General features: G+C 43.2%; 1 protein-coding gene and 1 pseudogene across 1 annotated transcript in view; both read left to right on the forward strand.

Annotated features, from left to right (window-relative positions):
* The first annotated feature begins 902 nt into the window (after positions 1 to 902).
* Positions 903 to 22833, forward strand: part of LOC137285792 (peroxisomal membrane protein 2-like) — a 33593-nt gene continuing 11662 nt past the window's right edge. Inside the window, exons 1-3 of the mRNA XM_067817760.1 lie at positions 903 to 1078; positions 18440 to 18547; positions 18811 to 18973. Of these exons, the coding sequence (XP_067673861.1) occupies positions 975 to 1078; positions 18440 to 18547; positions 18811 to 18973 (375 nt within the window). The 5' untranslated portion in view covers positions 903 to 974. The remainder of the gene's footprint in view (positions 1079 to 18439; positions 18548 to 18810; positions 18974 to 22833) is intronic.
* LOC137258762 (uncharacterized) lies at positions 8005 to 10483 on the forward strand (annotated as a pseudogene).

A 22833-nucleotide genomic window follows, 5' to 3' on the forward strand; every position in this document is an offset into this window, starting at 1 on the left:
CACAATGCACTGGTCGTGTATATGGTATTATCATAATAAGGAGAAAAAGGCAGAAACATATAAGTTTCTCACCGTCACTTAAATAGGTATCAGGCGGTGCAGACATACCCCTTATAAGTATCAGATGGTGGTGATATAGTGATTCTGCCTTCAGTAAAAAACAGTTGGTACCGCAATGAGAGGATATTTTCTTACACAAGGAGTTCAAGCTAAGTAAACTTATCCTCAGTACTTTTCTTTACACTCCACTACTGAGTCTAACAAAACCTTATGGGAGATCGCGTCAGGTAACCTTTGAGTTTGACCAATCAGAACACAGCTTACCAAATCGCGAAAGTGCACATTCGCACATACCTTTTGAACTTTTTATCTCGAAAAGGTTCTTACCCGAACGATTCCGAATGCTATTTAGCGAACGCTCGCCTCCGGGTGATGCACACGGCGTACGTACAACGTGAGTTAACAGTCGCTGAAAATGGTGTTTTTGGCAATATTCAAGGATGTCATCTTGCGGGAACATTAGCTAATGGTAACCATGTCAACAGAAACCCCAACGTGTATATACTGCAGGTCAAATAATTGTGTTATATGCGGATTTTTGTTTGTGGAGAGATCTGTGTCAGTGACCTGAATATTTTGAAAGTCCCTCCGATCCCTAAATAGTAGCCGTTGTCTGATTTCTGTTTAACCGTCTTACGTTTGATTGGACGGTCATTGGTCGCTCAAAGGTTACCTGACGCGACGTTTTACTAGGTTTTGTTAGACTCAGTGGTTTACTTTGACTGACTACGAGTTGAGGCTATTGTTATCAAAATCAGTAGTACAGGAAATAGCATTGCAGTCAAGTCTCGGACAGCTAATTGCAATTTCACGAGATTCAATATGTCAGCCCCCCTACGCGTGTAAACAAACGAGTTCAAAGTTCCACCAGCATCGGTGCTAGTTTAAACTGTTGGTAGAAGTTGACAGTCAGAATGAGCTTAAGCAAAAGCAAGGAAGACAACCCTGTTGAGAAGGCATTGAAGGCATATTTGAAAGTCTTGCAAGAAAAACCTATTTTAACTAAATCTTGTACCAGGCGAGTACCAAACTTGAACAGAATTCAGATCTAGATACCTTGTCAGCAAATAACATTGCTGTTGTTCTTTCATCTAAACTATACGCTAACATTTTAGGCACGGGTACTACCTCAGGTAAGTTTCTGTTACGTACCCTAACCAAACCATACCAAGGGCGAGTCCATTCTACATTGTGTCGTTTTCTGTTGCTCATGGTACCATGGTGTAACGTGTTTTCGGGGTAATAACGGTTAAGATGATCATATATTATTGCGTATCAGTAGGTTATCAAAACCGTATATCCGTAAAAGTATATAACGTCACCTTTCATAAATTTATTGTTAGAATGTTCTGTCGTCCGCTGGTTTCCCATCATTGCTACGAACATTTTGTATCTTGTCCGCCAGCACGCGCGGGAGACATACCATGTTTTCGGGTTACTCGTTATAGCGTGGGGTCATGCCCTTGTATGGAAGTGCATGTGATGCATTCTCCTCCATTGAAATCAAGAAATACAACATGTCATTTTAATTAAAAACCAAGCAAACTGGTAATTTTTTTCTTGATTACGCGAATGTTTTTTTTTGTTGTGAAAAATAGTTAAAATAAACATATTTACAGGTAAGTTATTCAATCATATGTACATTCATTCTTCTTGTCTTAAATACTAGTATTTTAAATGAACCCAGTGGTCACAAGCCTGGTACGAATTCTGCAGCATGAAAACAAAATATGTTAGAGATGACCAATTTGGTGTTCAATAGTTTTTTTCATTTCGTTGGCAACATTCCATTTGAGTCATGTGATATTTATGTTTGGCTTTTCACTTGAGCAGACAATGGTCCACTTGACAAATTGCGAGCGTTATTTCAAATGTTATGATCACATTTATGAAGGTTCTTAAAGTGCATTACATTCAAGGGTAGAATTTTAGTACTTTGACAGAAATTTAGTCCACAACTTCCATGAAAGCTGAATATTTCAAACACTTTGTGTTCTGATTGTGACGGAAGCTTCTGCACTTGAGATGATGGATGTTTACATGTTTAAAGAAATGCCACGAAAACATGGTTCCCCAGAAAACATGGTATGGTAGTGGTAATATTGTTGTATTCCAAAGCGAGCTGAATTCAACGTTCTGGTGATTTCAACAATTGTTTTATTAGGGCTATATCGGGGAAGTACGTGCGTGAAACAGTTTCACTGACAGGGCGGATGCCCAGTTCCTGTCATGAGACATTCTATTAACAACTGAAATCCAGAAGTTAAGTTATGTAATGAGCAAATAAACATCAATATTGTTTACCCGAAATGATTAATACCACTTCAGATGCAATATCAAATGCCTGCATTACAAAAGATAGCGAGTGAAATTCAGCAAGATCAAACATCTGCTAGTGACAAGTTAGGTATAAAACAGGAAGCCATGTAATCAAAACACTTTCTCGCAGTGTAGAAGGAAAAGTATGGCCCATGTACAAAATAAGAGGATGTGGCAAGCGGCTACAGTTTCATCAATATAATGTCATCAATGCTATTTTTTGTGATATTTTTGTGTGAAATAGATGAATATATCTTTTTCACATAAGGTTACCAAAATCAAAACTTTAATGATGTTGAAGATAAAAATTACGCTTTTGTCTCACATCACTGAAAGCCCGTAACACCTAACAGGAGTAGGCTAGAATACAGTTTACCGGGCGCAGCATCAACCAGCACCGTGGAGCAATATCCTCTACCACCTACAATCCTTAGGGTCTTAGGGTTAGTGAGTGGGATTAGGGTGAGGCATCTTTTATGATCCTTAGGGATACTGGCTAGCGACCAGTTATTGCTGCACCAATGCAGCTTTGCTTGGCAGTGTAATGAGGCAAGAAAGTTAATCCCCTTGGATATCTTTCGGGTGGGAGAGGCCAGGTTGCAAGGAACAAGCGCATGTTCTGCTTGAGTTGGAATTAAATCATAACAAAGTGTCCTTACGTGTACTGTTGATTCACAAGTGGTACAGTATCCCTTTACCTATTCTGGCGTGGTTGCAGTGAGATACGACTCATGTCTAACGAAGCAGGCGTCTCATTGGTCTGTATTACTTGTGTGTCACTGAACGTGGTTGACAGGTCAAGCGGTAGCGCGCCTGGATAATGTGTGAAAGTACTCTTTCGTTATGGCGAATGCTCAGCAGGCACCAAAACATTGGTGTCTTACCAAGGCAGAGACAGTGACTTCGTTTGAAAGTTGGAGGCAAAACCTCTTGCATACTTTATCAGTTGATGCACACTTCGCTCCACTTCTCATAGATGGGACTACATGGCTGAAAAAGACGGAACAACTCTGCTCAGAGGCATGACAAACGATGGTGACGATGTCCAACAAGCCCAGATGTTAACTGCACAACAAAGAGTAAGCAGTTTAGAACTAATGCTTGGACAAATTGCCAATTTCTGCCCTATCATCTCAAGAAATAGTATTATCAAGAACTCGGCCATAGGCTGTATATGGCACGCCATGCGCCTTCACTTTGGATTTCAGGCCACTGGTGGCCATTTCTTTGATTTCACAGACATTAAGCTTGAGCCCAACGAGAGACCTGAAGATTTATATCAGAGACTCATGGCCTTTGTAGAGGACAATTTACTTTGTCGTGACGGTGGTATCACCCACCACGGCACTGCACTGGATGAGGATGAGATGCTCTCACCATCACTGGAAAACTTTGTGGTGCTTCTTGGCTTAGACTAATTCATGTTGACCTGCCAAAGTTGGTTAAACAACGTTATGGTACAGACCTACACTCACGTACTGTTGCCTCACTGAAACCAGCAATCTCTCAGGCTCTTGACTCACTATTGGATGAAATTCGCACTGCAGAGGATGCTAAGGTAATGAGAGCTACCACAAACCAAAAGCGTTCTTCACCCTTCCCAGTTTCCTAAACAAACAACATGACCAATTCGAAAGGTCAGCAAATCGTGTCCATTATGCAAAGCTGCTGGTCGTGGGCACCATGGTCACTTTCTCAGCGAATGCAAAATTCCTTCCAGATCATGATCGCAGGTACATGCTTAAGGCCAGGTAAATAGTGAATATCCTTGATGACTCAGAAGAGGCTTGTATCGATCCTGGTTACACACTGGACAGTGTGGATGCTGAAGAACCCCCTGCAGATTCTCTTTCAACACTTCGAGTTCAGGTTCGACAATCTCCACACATGGATACCTTCTGTGGTCACATGACTGCTCATCTGATAATAGATAGTGGAGCCACCGGAAACCTGATCCGCCTCTCCATGGGAACATATCTGGGTGCTGTTATCAAAAAGAGCTTCCAGTCAGCTCATCAGGTGGATGGTTCATCTCCCCTTAAGGTTGTTGGAGAGACAAGCATACTTCTATGCTGTGACAACAAGGACTTCAGTTTCAGTGGTCTTGTGGTGGAGAACCTTGATGTGGATATTCTCGCAGGAATACCATTTATGGAGGCCAACGATGTAGCTATATGTCCTGCAAAGAGGCAGATCATACTTGGTGATGGCACGATATACACGCATGGCTCAGGAAAACCGTCAGACAAGCATACTGTTAGAAGAGCCTGCGTGCTCAGAGCTCTGAACAAATCAAGGGGCACAGTCATGCCTATTGTTTGGTATGGTCTGATGACCATGTGTGGTGTATTAATTTTCATGTATGTTTTCGGTATTTGTATCATGATAGTTACAAGTTTGTCATGTGCCGTACACCCACATCACTTCGCGCTGTATTACTTTTATAGTTTATGCGACTTAAGCCTCAAAGAGGAAGAGAAAAAGACTGTCACGCCAATGCAGGTTTCCTTGGCAGTGTAATGAGGCAAGAGAGTTATTCTCCTTGGATAACTCTTGGGTGGAAGAGGCCTGGTTGCGCGGACGAGCACGTGTTCTGCTTGAGTTGGAATTAAATCATAACGAAGAGTCCTTACGTGTCCTGTTGATTCACAAGTGGTACAGTATCCCTTTACCTAAACTGGCACCAGTTATCACCACATCCTCGTTATAGCGCATGCATATATCTCATTGTATCAAATCCGTTGTTTTTCTGAAACAACATTTTCAGAGAGATTATGGATATCACCAAAATATTTCCATGGGAAGTAAACTAAAGTCCAAATCAATAGAAAAATGTTTATTTTTCTCTAACATAATAACAGTGGGGTCAGTGGGATCTCAAGTGAGTGACACAGCAGGGGTGTAACTGTCATGAAAAATCCTAAAAAGTTAGACAGGTATATTATAACTTGTGTTATTAAAAAAAACAAAGCAGTATTTATTTATGTTTTTGCATGAAAATTCACACAGAAGATAGTTACAGTGCCATTTGAATATTTCTACATTTCTACATTTGAGAGAGACCATCGGCTGAATTGCTGCACGGTCAGCTGCTTGAAAGAATATTCCGTTGCAAGTTAAAACTTATAATCTGACATGCTTTACATTATACGTTCCTCTCAAGAGACAAATCCACAAATAACACTTCATAGCATACACTCAGGACGATTTGACAAATAGAAACAATTCAGTGGGGTGAAGAAACTGTCCACTAAATCAGCTCATGTCAACATTCATCAGCATTCACAATGAAAGGTGGTTTTCATCTATTAAATTTCCTTTATTAAATAGGATACCATTTATGAAAGGTACTCAATATGTCAAGGTTGGGAAGATGGCGATTTAAGTACACATTTTATCTTATAGTTGGTGAATAACTCTGTGCCTGTTTGTTGTTTGGAAAGCACAAAGTGTACTACTGCGCTTCCTGTTGGCTGCATTATAGATAAACACGATTGGCACCTGTAAACATTGATGAATGGCTAATCTGTCATCACGAAAACTTATATTTTGTTAGTTTGAAAAACTTCTGAGGAAAGCATGAAAAACTGCCAAAAAATGGCGATAACTGGCCACTAGCCAGTAGGGGTTGGGTTGAGGCACCCTTTCTGATCCTTAGGGTGAGGGTCGGGTACCCTTTCTGATCCTTAGGGTGAGGGTCAGGTACCCTTTCTGATCCTTGGGGTAAGGGTTGGGTACCCTTTCTGATCCTTAGGGTGAGGGTCGGGTACCCTTTCTGATCCTTAGGGTGAGGGTCGGGTACCCTTTCTGATCTGAGAAAGTATGCCTGGTAAAGTGCAGTACTCCCCAGGAATACACTCTGTTATAAATATTTCGCAATGTACACAACAAATTGCAATCAGTTGAATGGGAACAACTACATGCACCCTTTATGGGGTGCTTGATATGTCTGTATTTCTAGAATTTGCACTTTACTAAGAAAGTGAAATCCCAAATATGACATATGTTGTCTCTGTATTTCGTCTTTGTTTAGGGTATACAGATCTGTAGTACCTGTGCTGACAAGGACCCTTCAGCCATATTGTCAGTTTTCGGAGGGTTAAGAAACATAGCTTTGTTGATTATGAGACAAACAACTGTGACAACATGTCAGTAAATATAACAGAGTGTGTGAATTCAGTTTTATGCTGCTTATAGAATTATTCCAGCAATATTACAGGAAGGAGACACCGGAAATGGGCTTCACACTTTGTGCCCAAGTGAGGGATTGAACCCAGGTCTTAGTCGTCATTGTTATGATTAATAATTTGTTGTGACAAAAGGAGTAAGAAATCCCCTCAGAACCAGCAAAATATAACTCAGACCGGTCTAAAATATCCATTTAAAATATATTGAGCAGACAAGAGCAAGATACAGTGATTCACAATAGAGCTTTCTAGTGCAAATCTAGAGTAATGGGTCACAAATATAATATCAACTCACCAAAGAAAAGTATAATACTTTGTGGATGATGAAACTTCTTTATTTCTATGCTGTGACATTTTGTTAGAGCTTCTTATACCGTTTTCAAGCAAGAGTGAAAATGGTAAAGGAAGCTGTACCGAAATGCCGCATCATAGAAATGAAGAAGTTTCATCAATAAAGTATTACACTTTTCTATTGTCCATCAACTTCTAAAATGCCAATCAAACAGAACTCACCAAAGTCTTGATTTTCAGTGAGACTCTTTCAAGCAATCTTGAATGTAGGTTGATGTTGTTAATCTGACGAGGAGGCAGGCAAAAGTAGATAGGCTGAATGATGACACAACTCCTGTGTAAGTCTGTGTGTATGTATCAACACAACAACCAGCCTTATATAGACACAGTCACTGATTCTTGAACATTCCAGCAAAGTATCGTAGCCACGTGATCGGACTCTTGTTTACCAACAATCAAAACACATCAAAGGGAGGCAACTCTGAAGCACTATCTTAAACACTAGTACCGATGATATGAATGACCCATAAACCCACAACAACTATCACTCAAAACTCTAAACAGTGTGACGCAATAATAGCTATCACTAAGAACACAAACTACAGAAAATACTTTCTTGTAACAGTTCTGAGTGAACACTTTAACCACTATCTACCCCACCCCGCCATGTATCGAGCGATCACTTAACTTCCATCGTAACATCACTTCCATTGGCCATTTGGAATGCTTATTCTTGCAATTCCTGACAAGATATGACGTTACCTGGCACTTTGATCTTCTGCTGACACCAATTTTGTTTACCTGAACCAAAATATGCTTTGTGTCAAGTTAAACTACACAAGTTACTGCTAATATACCACAAGTTATACATAACCAATCATATTTCACTAACATAACGTTTTCAACCCAAATAAAATACAAATATTTTTGTAATGACGAAGCACATCTGTGTGACACTCATTGTCTGCTTTGTGACCTGGTTCTGGAAGCTGTTGCTGAATTTTGAAACTATGGAAGCAGAGTAGGGCATATCTCAGCCTATTTTACATAAATTTCTTACATTTCATGCAAGGGATAAAGGAACGCAGGTTTTTAAAATTTTATTTTATAGGTTCTGGTTAATGAAGAAAAGACTCTTTTGGGTGGCATGTCTATGAGGAAAGCTGCCAGTACATTCTCTGTTCCCTTTGCAACAGTCCATGATCCTATAAGTGGCAAGATTTTGATTGACTGTTGTACAACTGGATGGGACACGCTTTTGTCGATTGAAGAACAAGGATTGGTGTCACATATTATGCTATGGCCAATCTGGGAAAGAAGTCACATGACGACAAGCCCCTATCATCAAGCTAATTGATACTTTGAAGCAAGTCAATTGGATTGATGGAGATGCCCTGCAATGGTTTATATCATACCTGTCCAACCAATACCAGTCTGTTGTTGTCCAGAATGCGAGCTCAAGTAAGACACTTCTCAAGTTTGGAGTCACGCACGGATCTGTCCTCGGGCCTACTTTTTTCATCTTATACACATCTGTCCTTGGAAATCTAATCTCTATCATGAATGTGGGTCTTCACAGTTATTCTGACAATACTCAGTTGATGAAGGCATTTTTCCTAAGGATTCTCAGTCTGCAATTGATAAGATGAATATTTGCACAAATGAAATTCAGTGCTGGATGGATGTTAACATGGTCAAACTCAACACTGATATAACAGAAGCCATATTAGTCGGGACTCTTAAGAACAGAAAGACTCCAAATATATCAACAATATATGTTGGGGAGTGTCATGTCGAAGTATCAGACTGTCAGGGACCTGGGAGTCATTTTGACAATGATCTTTCAATGGAGCATCATGTTAGTATGATCTGTAAAGCATGCCATTTTCATGTGAGAAATATTGACAGTATCAGACACCTCCTGACCACTAACACTGCTCACATGCAGGTCAGAGGCCTAGTCCTATTGAACCTGGACTATTGTAATAGTCTGCTGGTTAACACCTCACTGGAACAGTTCGCCAGACTACGGAGGATGATTGTTTCCAGGACAAAGAAGTCTGCTCACATAACGCCAGAGCTCATCAATTTACACTGCCTTCCTGTACAAGTATGTGTGCAGTTCAAGCTATTGGTGCTGCCATACCAGTGCTACCATACATCAGCCCCCATCATATCTTGTCAAACTCACATAAGTGTATCGACTGCCCTTCGTTCTAAAGACCAGCATTTCTTCCACATTCCAAAGACTAACTTCAAATGATCTGGCCAAAGATCTTTCAGTTAATATATTGCTGCATTTCTAAGGAACAAACTTTCTCGCTTTTCAAGACTCTGTCAAAAACACATTACTTTTGATAGTTGTGCTTGGACTAAAATCTACTGCCTTGTGGTTTGTGTCCCATTAGCAGAGTTAATATTGTAATAGATTTGTAACGCTATGAGCATACACATAGTGTATGGAGTTGGTGCCATATACATGGACTCATTATTATCTCAGTGGCTTTACATGAAGAGATGGCCTGACCCACGTGTGAAGAAACCAGGTTCACTCGAACTACAGCAGACAAAAGCAACATTGTAAGAAACTGTAACACATTATTTCGATGAGCTTGGACACATTATGAATAAATATAACTTGAAGAACAGCCCTCATTGTGCCTACAATGTCGATGAGAAAGGTCCTTCCAAGAACCACCATCCTCCATCAGTCCTGTCATCCAGCCTGACTACCAGTTGCAATTGTATCCCTGCGATCAAGTATAACTACTGTGACTGGTTGCGGAAGTGGAAATCCACTCCAGCATACTTTGTGTTTAAAGGTGAAATGATGCGCGATGAACTGATGACAGGATGTACACCTGGATAAACAGTGACTGTTAATGATTCGGGATGGTCACACAGTGAGATCAGGGGTGAAAATAACCCATTGCCAGACGTCCCAGTCTAGTGTGTTTTTCTGTTGGGCAACCTAATTTGTATATCACGCTGTACCGGTGTCTAGTGGACTTTCCACTGTTAATTATGTTGTTTATTTAAATAATCAACAAGAAAATCAGTTAGTATAGTGGAAAAATCATCAGGGCAAGTGATTTTACAAGCTAATTTGTATATCACGCTCTAGTGGTGTCCAGTGGACTTTCCATTGTTAATTATGTTGTTTATTTAAATAATCAACAAGAAAATCAGTTAGTATAGTGGAAAAATTATCAGGGGTACAGGGGTACATTAGCAGTTTCCATCCCAGGAGATTTTCCAGCAGTACCTACAGGACCATTTCTTGAAACATGCTGTTGTCGCACCTGCAGATTCTCCACTACTTGTACTATATGATGGCCATAAGTCACATATATCTCTTCCTCTAATCAACTGAGCACCAGATAATCACATAATCCTGTTTATATTGCCAGCACATATGTCCCATGTATTACAACCAATGGATGTTGGTTGCTTTGGACCCTTTTCCAAGATCTATAAACAATCAACACCTTAAACATATGCGTGACCATGCATCAAGCTCTGTTGACAAGCATTCTGTATGTGAACTGCTATGTAGAGCATACAATTTTACACTAACACCAGTAAACTTGCAGTCCTCATGTAGGAAGTGTGGTATATATCTTTGACAAATATGATTTCCCACAACACCAATAAGCCAGCACCAAATAGGAAGGTTAGCTGAAACCACTGCTAAGAAGTCTGGTCTGAAATCTACTACTGTCACAAATTCTCCAAAGCCAAGCACTTTACCTCAGAAGTGTGTCATGATGACTACAATATTTCGGTGAGACAGACTTATGCTGTAAAGGTAAGAAGTTTGTGTCCAGTGTATGAAATAGCGTTTGCCCGGCAGGCTGCTGCTTGCTACTTACATGGTGGACTTTATTTTATAACCGTCCATGTGTGCCAATACATTTTCCAAGGGTATATATTTGACCATGTCACACACTACGGGAAATATTTCCAAAAAATAATGTACAGTTGTGGTAACGAGACGATGTCTGTATAGTTCATGGTCAATCAAACCATAACTTCCACAGACCAGCCGGCCCATTTAGGCTGCATAAAAAAATTTAAATGTTTCTCAGGCACATTTTTTTTCAAAATTGACAAGGGCGGTAGGACTTAAATTTAAATTTGTGATAGCAAAAAAGTGATGAGCGAGGAACACATATTTATTTTTTTCTTTCAGAAAGACAGCTTGTGAAGTTTAGCACTTGTTAGTGAGTTGTATATTCAGTCACACTCGTTCTTACAGACACTCATTCTTATAGTGGACAAATGAATGATCGGGACGTGGCGAAGTCAAACTTAATTTTTTTAACTGGCAATAAAAAATTGTTACGCACACAAATAAAAGTGACACATCGATGCCTGAGAAAATTTCATTTTTTTGTTTTTATCCTTATCTAAAATGTGACTGGTCTAGAGAATGATTTCAGCCAACTTGTTATTTGACATTTTTGATTAACTTGAAAAAACTGTGGATGTTGTGATTGATAATTCTGATGACAAGAGTCTTCCATACATTCCTGTCCATGAAGGCTGCTACCCAGCCAGTGAGATGATCAAAGTTATGTGACATCACTTCCAACAACATTGTCTTGACATCGATAATGGCAGACATGCAGTGTGAGTTTCACACAAACATTTGCTATCTATTTTGAACATTAAAAACCTTGAATAAACCTCCATGAAGGTAAGATAGCCCTGGATGGTATTTATCATGAAGGTAAGATGAAGGTAAGATAGCCCTGGATGGTATTTATCAGTTAGTTTTCCATGAATGTTGGCTTATTGCTTATGTGATTGAAGTTATTTATAGCAAGGGTATGAAAGACAAATTTATCAAACAAGATGAGTCATGATCTAAAAATTCTTCTTTATAGTGCAAATAAACGCTGACATTGAGAAAAGTAGGATCTAAAAAACATTATGTAAGTGGAAGTAAGACTAAGTCATCCTCGAAATCTCCAGGATATCTGTTCCAATAAATTTAGAGTATAATAATTTAGAATAATATAGAAGTTTCTTACTGTCACTTATAGGTATTAAGTGGTGCACATGTACACCTTATAAGTATCAGATGGTGGTGATTTTGACTTCAGTAACAACCAGATGGTACGGCAATACTTTGATTTTTTTAGTCTAATGTTATCAAAATCAGTAGTACAGGAAATAGCATTGCAGTGAAGTCTCGGGCAGCTAATTGCAATTTCACGAAATTTAATATTCAGCCACATACACATGTAAACAAGCAAGTTCAAAGTTCCGTCTGCCATCATCGATGTCAAAACAATGTTGTTGGAAGTGATGTAACGTAACTTTGATCATCTAGTTACATTTAGCTGGGTTTCAGCCTGAGGTCTGTCAGTGCAGGTTATTCAAGTTGTCGTCTGAGGCTGTCTGTGGATGCAGGTTATTCAGGTTTTGTGGTGAGGTTGTGTGTCGATGCAGGTTATTGAAGTGGTGGTATGAGGCTATCTGTTGATGCAGGTTGTTCAAGTGGTGTTATGAGGTTGTCAATCGATGCAGGTTATTCAAGTGGTGTTGTGAGGTTGTCTGTGGATGCAGGTTATTCAAATGGTGTTGTGAGGATGTCCATCGATGCAGGTTATTCAAGTGGTGTTGTGAGGTTGTCTGTGGATGCAGGTTATTCAAATGGTGTTGTGAGGTCTGTTGATGCAGGTTATTCAAATGGTGTTGTGAGGTTGTCTGTTGATGCAGGTTATTCAAGTGGTGTTGTGAGGTTGTCTGTGGATGCAGGTTATTCAAATGGTGTTGTGAGGTTTTTTGTGGATGCAGGTTATTCAAGTGGTGTTGTGAGGTTGTCTGTTGATGCAGGTTATTCAAATGGTGTTGTGAGGTTGTCTGTTGATGCAGGTTATTCAAGTACTGTTGTGAGGTTGTCTGTTGATGCAGGTTATTCAAGTGGTGTTGTGAGGTTGTCTGTTGATGCATGTTATTCAAATGGTGTTGTGAGGTTGTCTGTTGATGCATGTTATTCAAGTGGTGTTGTGAGGTTGTCTGTTGATGCATGTTATTCAAATGGTGTTGTGAGGTTGTCTGTTGATGAAGGTTATTCAAGTAGTGTTGTGAGGTTGTCTGTGGATGCAGGTTATTCAAGTGGTGTTGTGAGGTTGTCTGTTGATGCAGGTTATTCAAATGGTGTTGTGAGGTTGTCTGTTGATGCAGGTTATTCAAATGGTGTTGTGAGGTTGTCTGTTGATGCAGGTTATTCAAGTAGTGTTGTGAGGTTGTCTGTTGATGCAGGTTATTCAAGAGGTGGTATGAGGTTGTCTGTTGATGCATGTTATTCAAGAGGTGGTATGAGGTTGTCTGTTGATGCAGGTTATTCAAGTGGTGGTGTATGGTTGTCTGTCATTGTAGTTTACTCAAGTGGTGGTATGAGGTTGTCTGTTGATGCAGGTTATTCAAGTGGTGTTGTGAGGTTGTCTGTGGATGCATGTTATTCAAGTGGTGTTGTGAGGTTGTCAGTTGATGCAGGTTATTCAAGTTGTGGTGTGAGGTTGTCTGTTGATGCAGGTTATTCAAGTGGTGTTGTGAGGTTGTCTGTGGATGCAGGTTATTCAAATGGTGTTGTGAGGTTGTCTGTGGATGCATGTTATTCAAGTGGTGTTGTGAAGTTGTCGGTTGATGCAGGTTATTCAAGTGGTGTTGTGAGGTTGTCTGTTGATGCAGGTTATTCAAGTGGTGTTGTGAGGTTGTCTGTTGATGCAGGTTATTCAAGTGGTGGTGTGAGGTTGTGTGTTGATGCAGGTTATTCAAATGGTGTTGTGAAGTTGTCTGTTGATGCAGGTTATTCAAGTAGTGTTGTGAGGTTGTCTGTTGATGCAGGTTATTCAAATGGTGTTGTGAGGTTGTCTGTTGATGCAGGTTATTCAAGTAGTGTTGTGAGGTTGTCTGTTGATGCAGGTTTTTCAAGAGGTGGTATGAGGTTGTCTGTGGATGCATGTTATTCAAGAGGTGGTATGAGGTTGTCTGTTGATGCAGGTTTTTCAAGTGGTGGTGTATGGTTGTCTGTCATTGTAGTTTATTCAAGTGGTGGTATGAGGTTGTCTGTTGATGCAGGTTATTCAAGTGGTGTTGTGAGATTGTCGGTTGATGCAGGTTATTCAAGTAGTGTTGTGAGGTTGTCAGTTGATGCAGGTTATTCAAGAGGTGTTGTGAGGTTGTCTGTTGATGCAGGTTATTCAAGTAGTGTTGTGAGGTTGTCTGTTGATGCAGGTTATTCAAGTGGTGTTGTGAGATTGTCGGTTGATGCAGGTTATTCAAGTAGTGTTGTGAGGTTGTCAGTTGATGCAGGTTATTCAAGAGGTGTTGTGAGGTTGTCTGTTGATGCAGGTTATTCAAGTAGTGTTGTGAGGTTGTCTGTTGATGCAGGTTATTCAAGTGGTGTTGTGAGGTTGTCTGTTGATGCAGGTTATTCAAATGGTGTTGTGAAGTTGTCTGTTGATGCAGGTTATTCAAGTAGTGTTGTGAGGTTGTCTGTTGATGCATGTTTTTCAAATGGTGTTGTGAGGTTGTCTGTTGATGCAGGTTATTCAAGTGGTGTTGTGAGGTTGTCTGTTGATGCAGGTTATTCAAGTAGTGTTGTGAGGTTGTCTGTTGATGCAGGTTTTTCAAGAGGTGGTATGAGGTTGTCTGTTGATGCAGGTTATTCAAGAGGTGGTATGAGGTTGTCTGTTGATGCAGGTTATTCAAGTGGTGGTGTATGGTTGTCTGTCATTGTAGTTTATTCAAGTGGTGGTATGAGGTTGTCTGTTGATGCAGGTTATTCAAGTGGTGTTGTGAGATTGTCGGTTGATGCAGGTTATTCAAGTAGTGTTGTGAGGTTGTCAGTTGATGCAGGTTATTCAAGAGGTGTTGTGAGGTTGTCTGTTGATGCAGGTTATTCAAGTGGTGTTGTGAGGTTGTCTGTTGATGCAGGTTATTCAAGTGGTGTTGTGAGGTTGTCTGTTGATGCAGGTTATTCAAATGGTGTTGTGAGGTTGCCTGTTGATGCAGGTTATTCAAATGGTGTTGTGAAGTTGTCTGTTGATGCAGGTTATTCAAATGGTGTTGTGAAGTTCTCTGTGGATGCAGGTTATTCAAGTAGTGTTGTGAGGTTGTCTGTTGATGCAGGTTATTCAAATGGTGTTGTGAGGTTGTCTGTTGATGCAGGTTATTCAAGTAGTGTTGTGAGGTTGTCGGTTGATGCAGGTTATTCAAGAGGTGGTGTGAGGTTGTCTGTTGATGCATGTTATTCAAGAGGTGGTATGAGGTTGTCTGTTGATGCAGGTTATTCAAGTGGTGGTGTATGGTTGTCTGTCATTGTAGTTTATTCAAGAGGTGGTATGAGGTTGTCTGTTGATGCATGTTATTCAAGTGGTGTTGTGAGGTTGTCTGTGGATGCAGGTTATTCAAGTGGTGTTGTGAGGTTGTCTGTTGATGCAGGTTATTCAAGTGGTGTTGTGAGATTGTCGGTTGATGCAGGTTATTCAAGTAGTGTTGTGAGGTTGTCAGTTGATGCAGGTTATTCAAGAGGTGGTATGAGGTTTTCTGTTGATGCAGGTTATTCAAGAGGTGTTCTGAGGTTGTCTGTTTGATGCAGGTTATTCAAGAGGTGGTATGAGGTTGTCTGTTGATGCAGGTTATTCAAGAGGTGGTATGAGGTTGTCTGTTGATGCAGGTTATTCAAGTGGTGTTGTGAGGTTGTCAGTTGATGCAGGTTATTCAAGAGGTGTTGTGAGGTTGTCTGTTGATGCAGGGTAGTCAAGAGGTGTTGTTAGGTTGTCTGTGGATGCAGGTTATTCAAGTGGTTTTGTGAGGTTGTCAGTTGATGCAGGTTATTCAAGTGGTGTTGTGAGGTTGTCTGTTGATGCAGGTTATTCAAGTAGTGTTGTGAGGTTGTCTGTTGATGCAGGTTATTCAAATAGTGTTCTGAAGTTGTCTGTTGATGCAGGTTTTTCAAGTGGTGTTGTGAGGTTGTCAGTTGATGCAGGTTATTCAAGTGGTGTTGTGAGGTTGTCAGTTGATGCAGGTTATTCAAATGGTGTTGTGAGGTTGTCTGTTGATGCAGGTTATTCAAATGGTGTTGTGAGGTTGTCAGTTGATGCAGGTTATTCAAGTTGTGGTGTGAGGTTGTCTGTTCATGCAGGTTATTCAAGTAGTGTTTTGAGGTTGTCTGTTGATGCAGGCTATTCAAATGATGTTGTGAGGTTGTCTGTGGATGCATGTTATTCAAGTGGTGTTGTGAGGTTGTCTGTTGATGCATGTTATTCAAGTGGTGTTGTGAGGTTGTCTGTTGATGCAGGTTATTCAAGTGGTGTTGTGAGGTTGTCTGTTGATGCATGTTATTCAAATGGTGTTGTGAAGTTCTCTGTGGATGCAGGTTATTCAAGTAGTGTTGTGAGGTTGTCTGTTGATGCAGGTTATTCAAATGGTGTTATGAGGTTGTCTGTTGATGCAGGTTATTCAAGAGGTGTTGTGAGGTTTTTTGTTGATGGAGGTTTTTCAAATGGTATTGTGAGGTTGTCTGTTGATGCAGGTTATTCAAGTGGTGTTGTGAGGTTGTCTGGATGCAGGTTATTCAAGTGGTGTTGTGAGGTTTTTTGTTGATGGAGGTTTTTCAAATGGTATTGTGAGGTTGTCTGTTGATGCAGGTTATTCAAGTGGTGTTGTGAGGTTGTCTGGATGCAGGTTATTCAAGTGGTGTTGTGAGGTTGTCCGTTGATGCAGGTTATTCAAGTGGTGTTGTGAGATTGCCTATCAATGTAGGTTATTGAAGTGGTTGTGCATAATTAATACATAATTAACATAATTAAAAGAAAAAAAATTCCTTTATTCATGAGAATTAATGTACATTGCTGATAATGAAAATAAAAAACAAAATTATGAGCGTACAACTGCAAATGAAAAGTGCAGTATTTGGTACTTAAGTTTGCTACCCTTGAAATGACACAGCCGGGATACTAAGCCCAGTCAGAGTGGATGGGCTTGCTCACAGGAGTAATATAAACCTGGGTTCATTTGCCGATACAGTCAGGTTGTGTGTATAGAGATGTTCGGTTTTGTAAATAATTTTGTCTTCCCGGGAAGATGCCCATCCAGGGATCCCGGTTCAAGCTGCACATGCCTAATCATTGTATATGTGCTTGAGTGAAATTTTCAGTCATTTCAACTCCTATTTCACAGGATTTTTATCATTGCGTTATTTATAAGCTGAATTTATTGTAAGTCCCTATTGAAAGGTATCAGAATCAGCAAAGTAGTGTTTTGTGTTGCATGTGACTTTGAGTGGTAACATCCTTTGACTATGTATATTAACTCAAGCCAGCGATTGATGTACTGTATTTGTGGTGTATGTAATTGTGTGCTATGTAAGGCTCCACTCTGCAGTGATCAAGCCAGCAATTGATGTACTGTGGTTACGAGAGTGTATTTTCTGTAAATGGTATTATTGATTAAGTAATATTTATTATTTGGGTCACAATGTTGAAAGTTGTGAGTGATTATTATTATGGTTCACATTTCATATCATAAATGTTCAGTACTTTCCTTACTTTGGCAGCAGGCTTTACGGTAGTGCTTTACAGTTACCTCCTCTTCAATTACTTGTGCGTAATTCCGGTAGACTACTAGAAGCTTCTACCTTAATGGCAATGGTCGTATGGGCTCAAATATTTATGAATTGGTGACTGTATTAAAAGCCTGGTTGTCATGGTTATGACACCAACACACAGAGATTAACTGGAGTATATATAGCTACCTGCCTCTGTCAACGCTTGACCTACATAACGGCTGCCTGACCACACTGTGTTACTTTCAGTAAAACTGTTTCTCACTCTCAGTCTCTCACCAAGACTTTGGTGACTTGACCCATTACTTTAGATTTGACTCAGTTGCATTGTACATGAAACCTCTCTTGTGAAATTTTTGTTTCTTCCTGTTTCCTGAAAGCAAAATTTCAGACTTCTCAGTGTTATCTTTTGCTGGTTTTGAGGGGATTTCTTACACCTTTGGTCACAACAAATGATCAACCATAACACTGTGTACTTGTGGTCTAATTGTGTGCTATATGAGGCTGTCTTCAGCAATGATGTACTGTGTACTTGTGTGTGGTGTAATTGTGTGCTATATGAGGCTGTCTTCAGCAATGATGTACTGTGTACTTGTGTGTGGTGTAATTGTGTGCTATATGAGGCTGTCTTCAGCAATGATGTACTGTGTACTTGTGTGTGGTGTAATTGTGTGCTATATGAGGCTGTCTTCAGCAATGATGTACTGTGTACTTGTGTGTGGTGTAATTGTGTGCTATATGAGGCTGTCTTCAGCAATGATGTACTGTGTACTTGTGTGTGGTGTAATTGTGTGCTATATGAGGATGCACTCAGCAATGTTGTACTGTGTACTTGTGTGTGGTGTAATTGTGTGCTGTATGAGGCTGTCTTCGGCAATGTTTACATATGATCATAATGATGTTTAAGACTTGTGTAAACTGACAGTGTTTTTATTGTTTCATTGCCATAGTGTTGTTGCTAGGTAACATTATATCCCATGGCAAGCTTGTGTTGTTTCAGTGCTGTTGTGTCGTCGCTAGGCAACATTATATCCCAGCTGATTGCTCCCAACCCACAGACCAAGGGCAGGATAGCATGGAGAACCACTCTCGCATATGCCTCTTTCGGGTGAGATCTCAGACATTCCTCTTTCCCACTGTCTATTTTAGCCACTGTAATATCTGTGGAGCCTTTTTTGTGTGAGAGTTTGTGGCACGACCTGTGGCAAAATTGATGGATAGTAACATGAATGTATGCAATAGTGATAAAAGTGTATGCAATAGTAAAACAAGTATTTGGAATAGTATTGTGTTTTATGGCCTAACAGTATATTTAGTTTCATGGTAACTGATGTGTGTATCATGACTACCCACAGAGTTGGTGTGTTTCAGGTTCTGTGTGAGTGGGCCAGTCTTTCACTACTTCTATGTCAACCTGGAGAAGTACTTCCCGAAGAGCAGACCCAATGCTGCTCTGAAGAAAGTTTTGTTTGATCGGTTGATCTTCACGCCACCCTTCATTTTCCTGTTCCTCTATGTAGTATCTATCCTAGAGGTGAGTGCTGGAGGGGGACATCAAAGTTAGCCTAGGTCCCCGGCTACCTGTGCTGGAGGGGGACGTCTGTGTTAGCATAGGTCCCCGGCTACCTGTGCTGGAGGGGGACGTCTGAGTTTGCATAGGTCCCCGGCTACCTGTGCTGGAGGGGGACGTCTGAGTTTGCATAGGTTCCTGGCAACCTGTGCTGGAGGGGGACGTCTGAGTTTGCATAGGTTCCTGGCAACCTGTGCTGGAGGGGGACGTCTGAGTTTGCATAGGTCCCCGGCTACCTGTGCTGTAGGGGGACGTCTAGGTTAGCATAGGTTCCTGGCAACCTGTGCTGGAGGGGGACGTCAGAGTTAGCATAGGTCCCCGGCTACCTGTGCTGTAGGGGGGCATCTAGGTTAGCATAGGTTCCTGGCAAAATGTGCTGGAGGGGGACGTCTGAGTTTGCATAGGTCCCCGGCTACCTGTGCTGTAGTGGGGCATCTAGGTTAGCATAGGTTCCTGGCTACCTGTGCTGGAGGGGGACGTCAGAGTTAGCATAGGTCCCCGGCTACCTGTGCTGGAGGGGGACGTCTGTGTTAGCATAGGTTCCTGGCAACCTGTGCTGTAGGGGGACGTCTGTGTTAGCATAGGTCCCCGGCTACCTGTGCTGGAGGGGGACGTCTGTGTTAGCATAGGTTCCTGGCTACCTGTGCTGGAGGGGGACGTCTGTGTTAGCATAGGTTCCTGGCTACTTGTGCTGGAGGGGGACATCAAAGTTAGCATAGGTCCCCGGCTACCTGTGCTGGAGGGGGACGTCTGTGTTAGCATAGGTTCCTGGCTACCTGTGCTGGAGGGGGACGTCTGTGTTAGCATAGGTTCCTGGCTACTTGTGCTGGAGGGGGACGTCTGTGTTAGCATAGGTTCCTGGCTACCTGTGCTGGAGGGGGACGTCTGTGTTAGCATAGGTCCCCGGCTACCTGTGCTGGAGGGGGACGTCTGTGTTAGCATAGGTTCCTGGCTACCTGTGCTGGAGGGGGACGTCTGTGTTAGCATAGGTTCCTGGCTACCTGTGCTGGAGAGGGACGTCTGTGTTAGCATAGGTCCCCGGCTACCTGTGCTGGAGGGGGACGTCTGTGTTAGCATAGGTTCCTGGCTACCTGTGCTGGAGGGGGACGTCTGTGTTAGCATAGGTTCCTGGCTACCTGTGCTGGAGAGGGACGTCTGTGTTAGCATAGGTCCCCGGCAACCTGTGCTGGAGGGGGACGTCTGTGTTAGCATAGGTCCCCGGCTACCTGTGCTGGAGGGGGACGTCTGTGTTAGCATAGGTTCCTGGCAACCTGTGCTGGAGGGGGACGTCTGTGTTAGCATAGGTTCCTGGCTACCTGTGCTGGAGGGAGATGTCTGTGTTAGCATAGGTTCCTGGCTACCTGTGCTGGAGGGGGACATCAAAGTTAGCATAGGTCCCCGGCTACCTGTGCTGGAGGGGGACGTCTGTGTTAGCATAGGTCCCCGGCTACCTGTGCTGGAGGGGGACGTCTGTGTTAGCATAGGTTCCTGGCTACCTGTGCTGGAGGGGGACGTCTGTGTTAGCATACGTCCCCGGCTACCTGTGCTGGAGGGGGACATCAAAGTTAGCATAGGTCCCCGGCTACCTGTGCTGTAGGGGGACGTCTGTGTTAGCATAGGTTCCTGGCTACCTGTGCTGGAGGGGGACGTCAGAGTTAGCATAGGTCCCCGGCTACCTGTGCTGTAGGGGGGCATCTAGGTTAGCATAGGTTCCTGGCAACCTGTGCTGGAGAGGGACGTCTGAGTTTGCATAGGTCCCCTCCTACCTGTGCTGTAGTGGGGCATCTAGGTTAGCATAGGTTCCTGGCTACCTGTGCTGAAGGGGTCATCAAAGTTAGCATAGGTCCCCGGCTACCTGTGCTGGAGGGGGACGTCTGTGTTAGCATAGGTTCCTGGCTACTTGTGCTGGAGGGGGACGTCTGTGTTAGCATAGGTTCCTGGCTACCTGTGCTGGAGGGGGACGTCTGTGTTAGCATAGGTTCCTGGCAACCTGTGCTGGAGGGGGACGTCTGTGTTAGCATAGGTTCCTGGCTACCTGTGCTGGAGGGGGACGTCTGTGTTAGCATAGGTTCCTGGCTACCTGTGCTGGAGGGGGACATCAAAGTTAGCATAGGTCCCCGGCTACCTGTGCTGGAGGGGGACGTCTGTGTTAGCATAGGTCCCCGGCTACCTGTGCTGGAGGGGGACGTCTGTGTTAGCATAGGTTCCTGGCTACTTGTGCTGGAGGGGGACGTCTGTGTTAGCATAGGTTCCTGGCTACCTGTGCTGGAGGGGGACGTCTGTGTTAGCATAGGTCCCCGGCAACCTGTGCTGGAGAGGGACGTCTGTGTTAGCATAGGTTCCTGGCTACCTGTGCTGGAGGGGGACGTCTGTGTTAGCATAGGTTCCTGGCTACCTGTGCTGGAGGGGGACGTCTGTGTTAGCATAGGTTCCTGGCTACCTGTGCTGGAGGGGGACGTCTGTGTTAGCATAGGTTCCTGGCTACTTGTGCTGGAGGGGGACGTCTGTGTTAGCATAGGTTCCTGGCTACCTGTGCTGGAGGGGGACGTCTGTGTTAGCATAGGTTCCTGGCAACCTGTGCTGGAGGGGGACGTCTGTGTTAGCATAGGTTCCTGGCTACCTGTGCTGGAGGGGGATGTCTGTGTTAGCATAGGTTCCTGGCTACCTGTGCTGGAGGGGGACATCAAAGTTAGCATAGGTCCCCGGCTACCTGTGCTGGAGGGGGACGTCTGTGTTAGCATAGGTCCCCGGCTACCTGTGCTGGAGGGGGACGTCTGTGTTAGCATAGGTCCCCGGCTACCTGTGCTGGAGGGGGACGTCTGTGTTAGCATACGTCCCCGGCTACCTGTGCTGGAGGGGGACATCAAAGTTAGCATAGGTCCCCGGCTACCTGTGCTGTAGGGGGACGTCTGTGTTAGCATAGGTTCCTGGCTACCTGTGCTGGAGGGGGACGTCTGTGTTAGCATAGGTTCCTGGCAACCTGTGCTGGAGGGGGACGTCTGTGTTAGCATAGGTTCCTGGCTACCTGTGCTGGAGGGGGATGTCTGTGTTAGCATAGGTTCCTGGCTACCTGTGCTGGAGGGGGACATCAAAGTTAGCATAGGTCCCCGGCTACCTGTGCTGGAGGGGGACGTCTGTGTTAGCATAGGTCCCCGGCTACCTGTGCTGGAGGGGGACGTCTGTGTTAGCATAGGTCCCCGGCTACCTGTGCTGGAGGGGGACGTCTGTGTTAGCATACGTCCCCGGCTACCTGTGCTGGAGGGGGACATCAAAGTTAGCATAGGTCCCCGGCTACCTGTGCTGTAGGGGGACGTCTGTGTTAGCATAGGTTCCTGGCTACCTGTGCTGGAGGGGGACGTCAGAGTTAGCATAGGTCCCCGGCTACCTGTGCTGTAGGGGGGCATCTAGGTTAGCATAGGTTCCTGGCAACCTGTGCTGGAGAGGGACGTCTGAGTTTGCATAGGTCCCCTCCTACCTGTGCTGTAGTGGGGCATCTAGGTTAGCATAGGTTCCTGGCTACCTGTGCTGAAGGGGTCATCAAAGTTAGCATAGGTCCCCGGCTACCTGTGCTGGAGGGGGACGTCTGTGTTAGCATAGGTTCCTGGCAACCTGTGCTGTAGGGGGACGTCTGTGTTAGCATAGGTCCCCGGCTACCTGTGCTGGAGGGGGACGTCTGTGTTAGCATAGGTTCCTGGCTACCTGTGCTGGAGGGGGACGTCTGTGTTAGCATAGGTTCCTGGCTACTTGTGCTGGAGGGGGACGTCTGTGTTAGCATAGGTTCCTGGCTACCTGTGCTGGAGGGGGACGTCTGTGTTAGCATAGGT

Source organism: Haliotis asinina, chromosome 1, assembly GCF_037392515.1.
Source record: "Haliotis asinina isolate JCU_RB_2024 chromosome 1, JCU_Hal_asi_v2, whole genome shotgun sequence".
NCBI lineage: Eukaryota > Metazoa > Mollusca > Gastropoda > Lepetellida > Haliotidae > Haliotis > Haliotis asinina.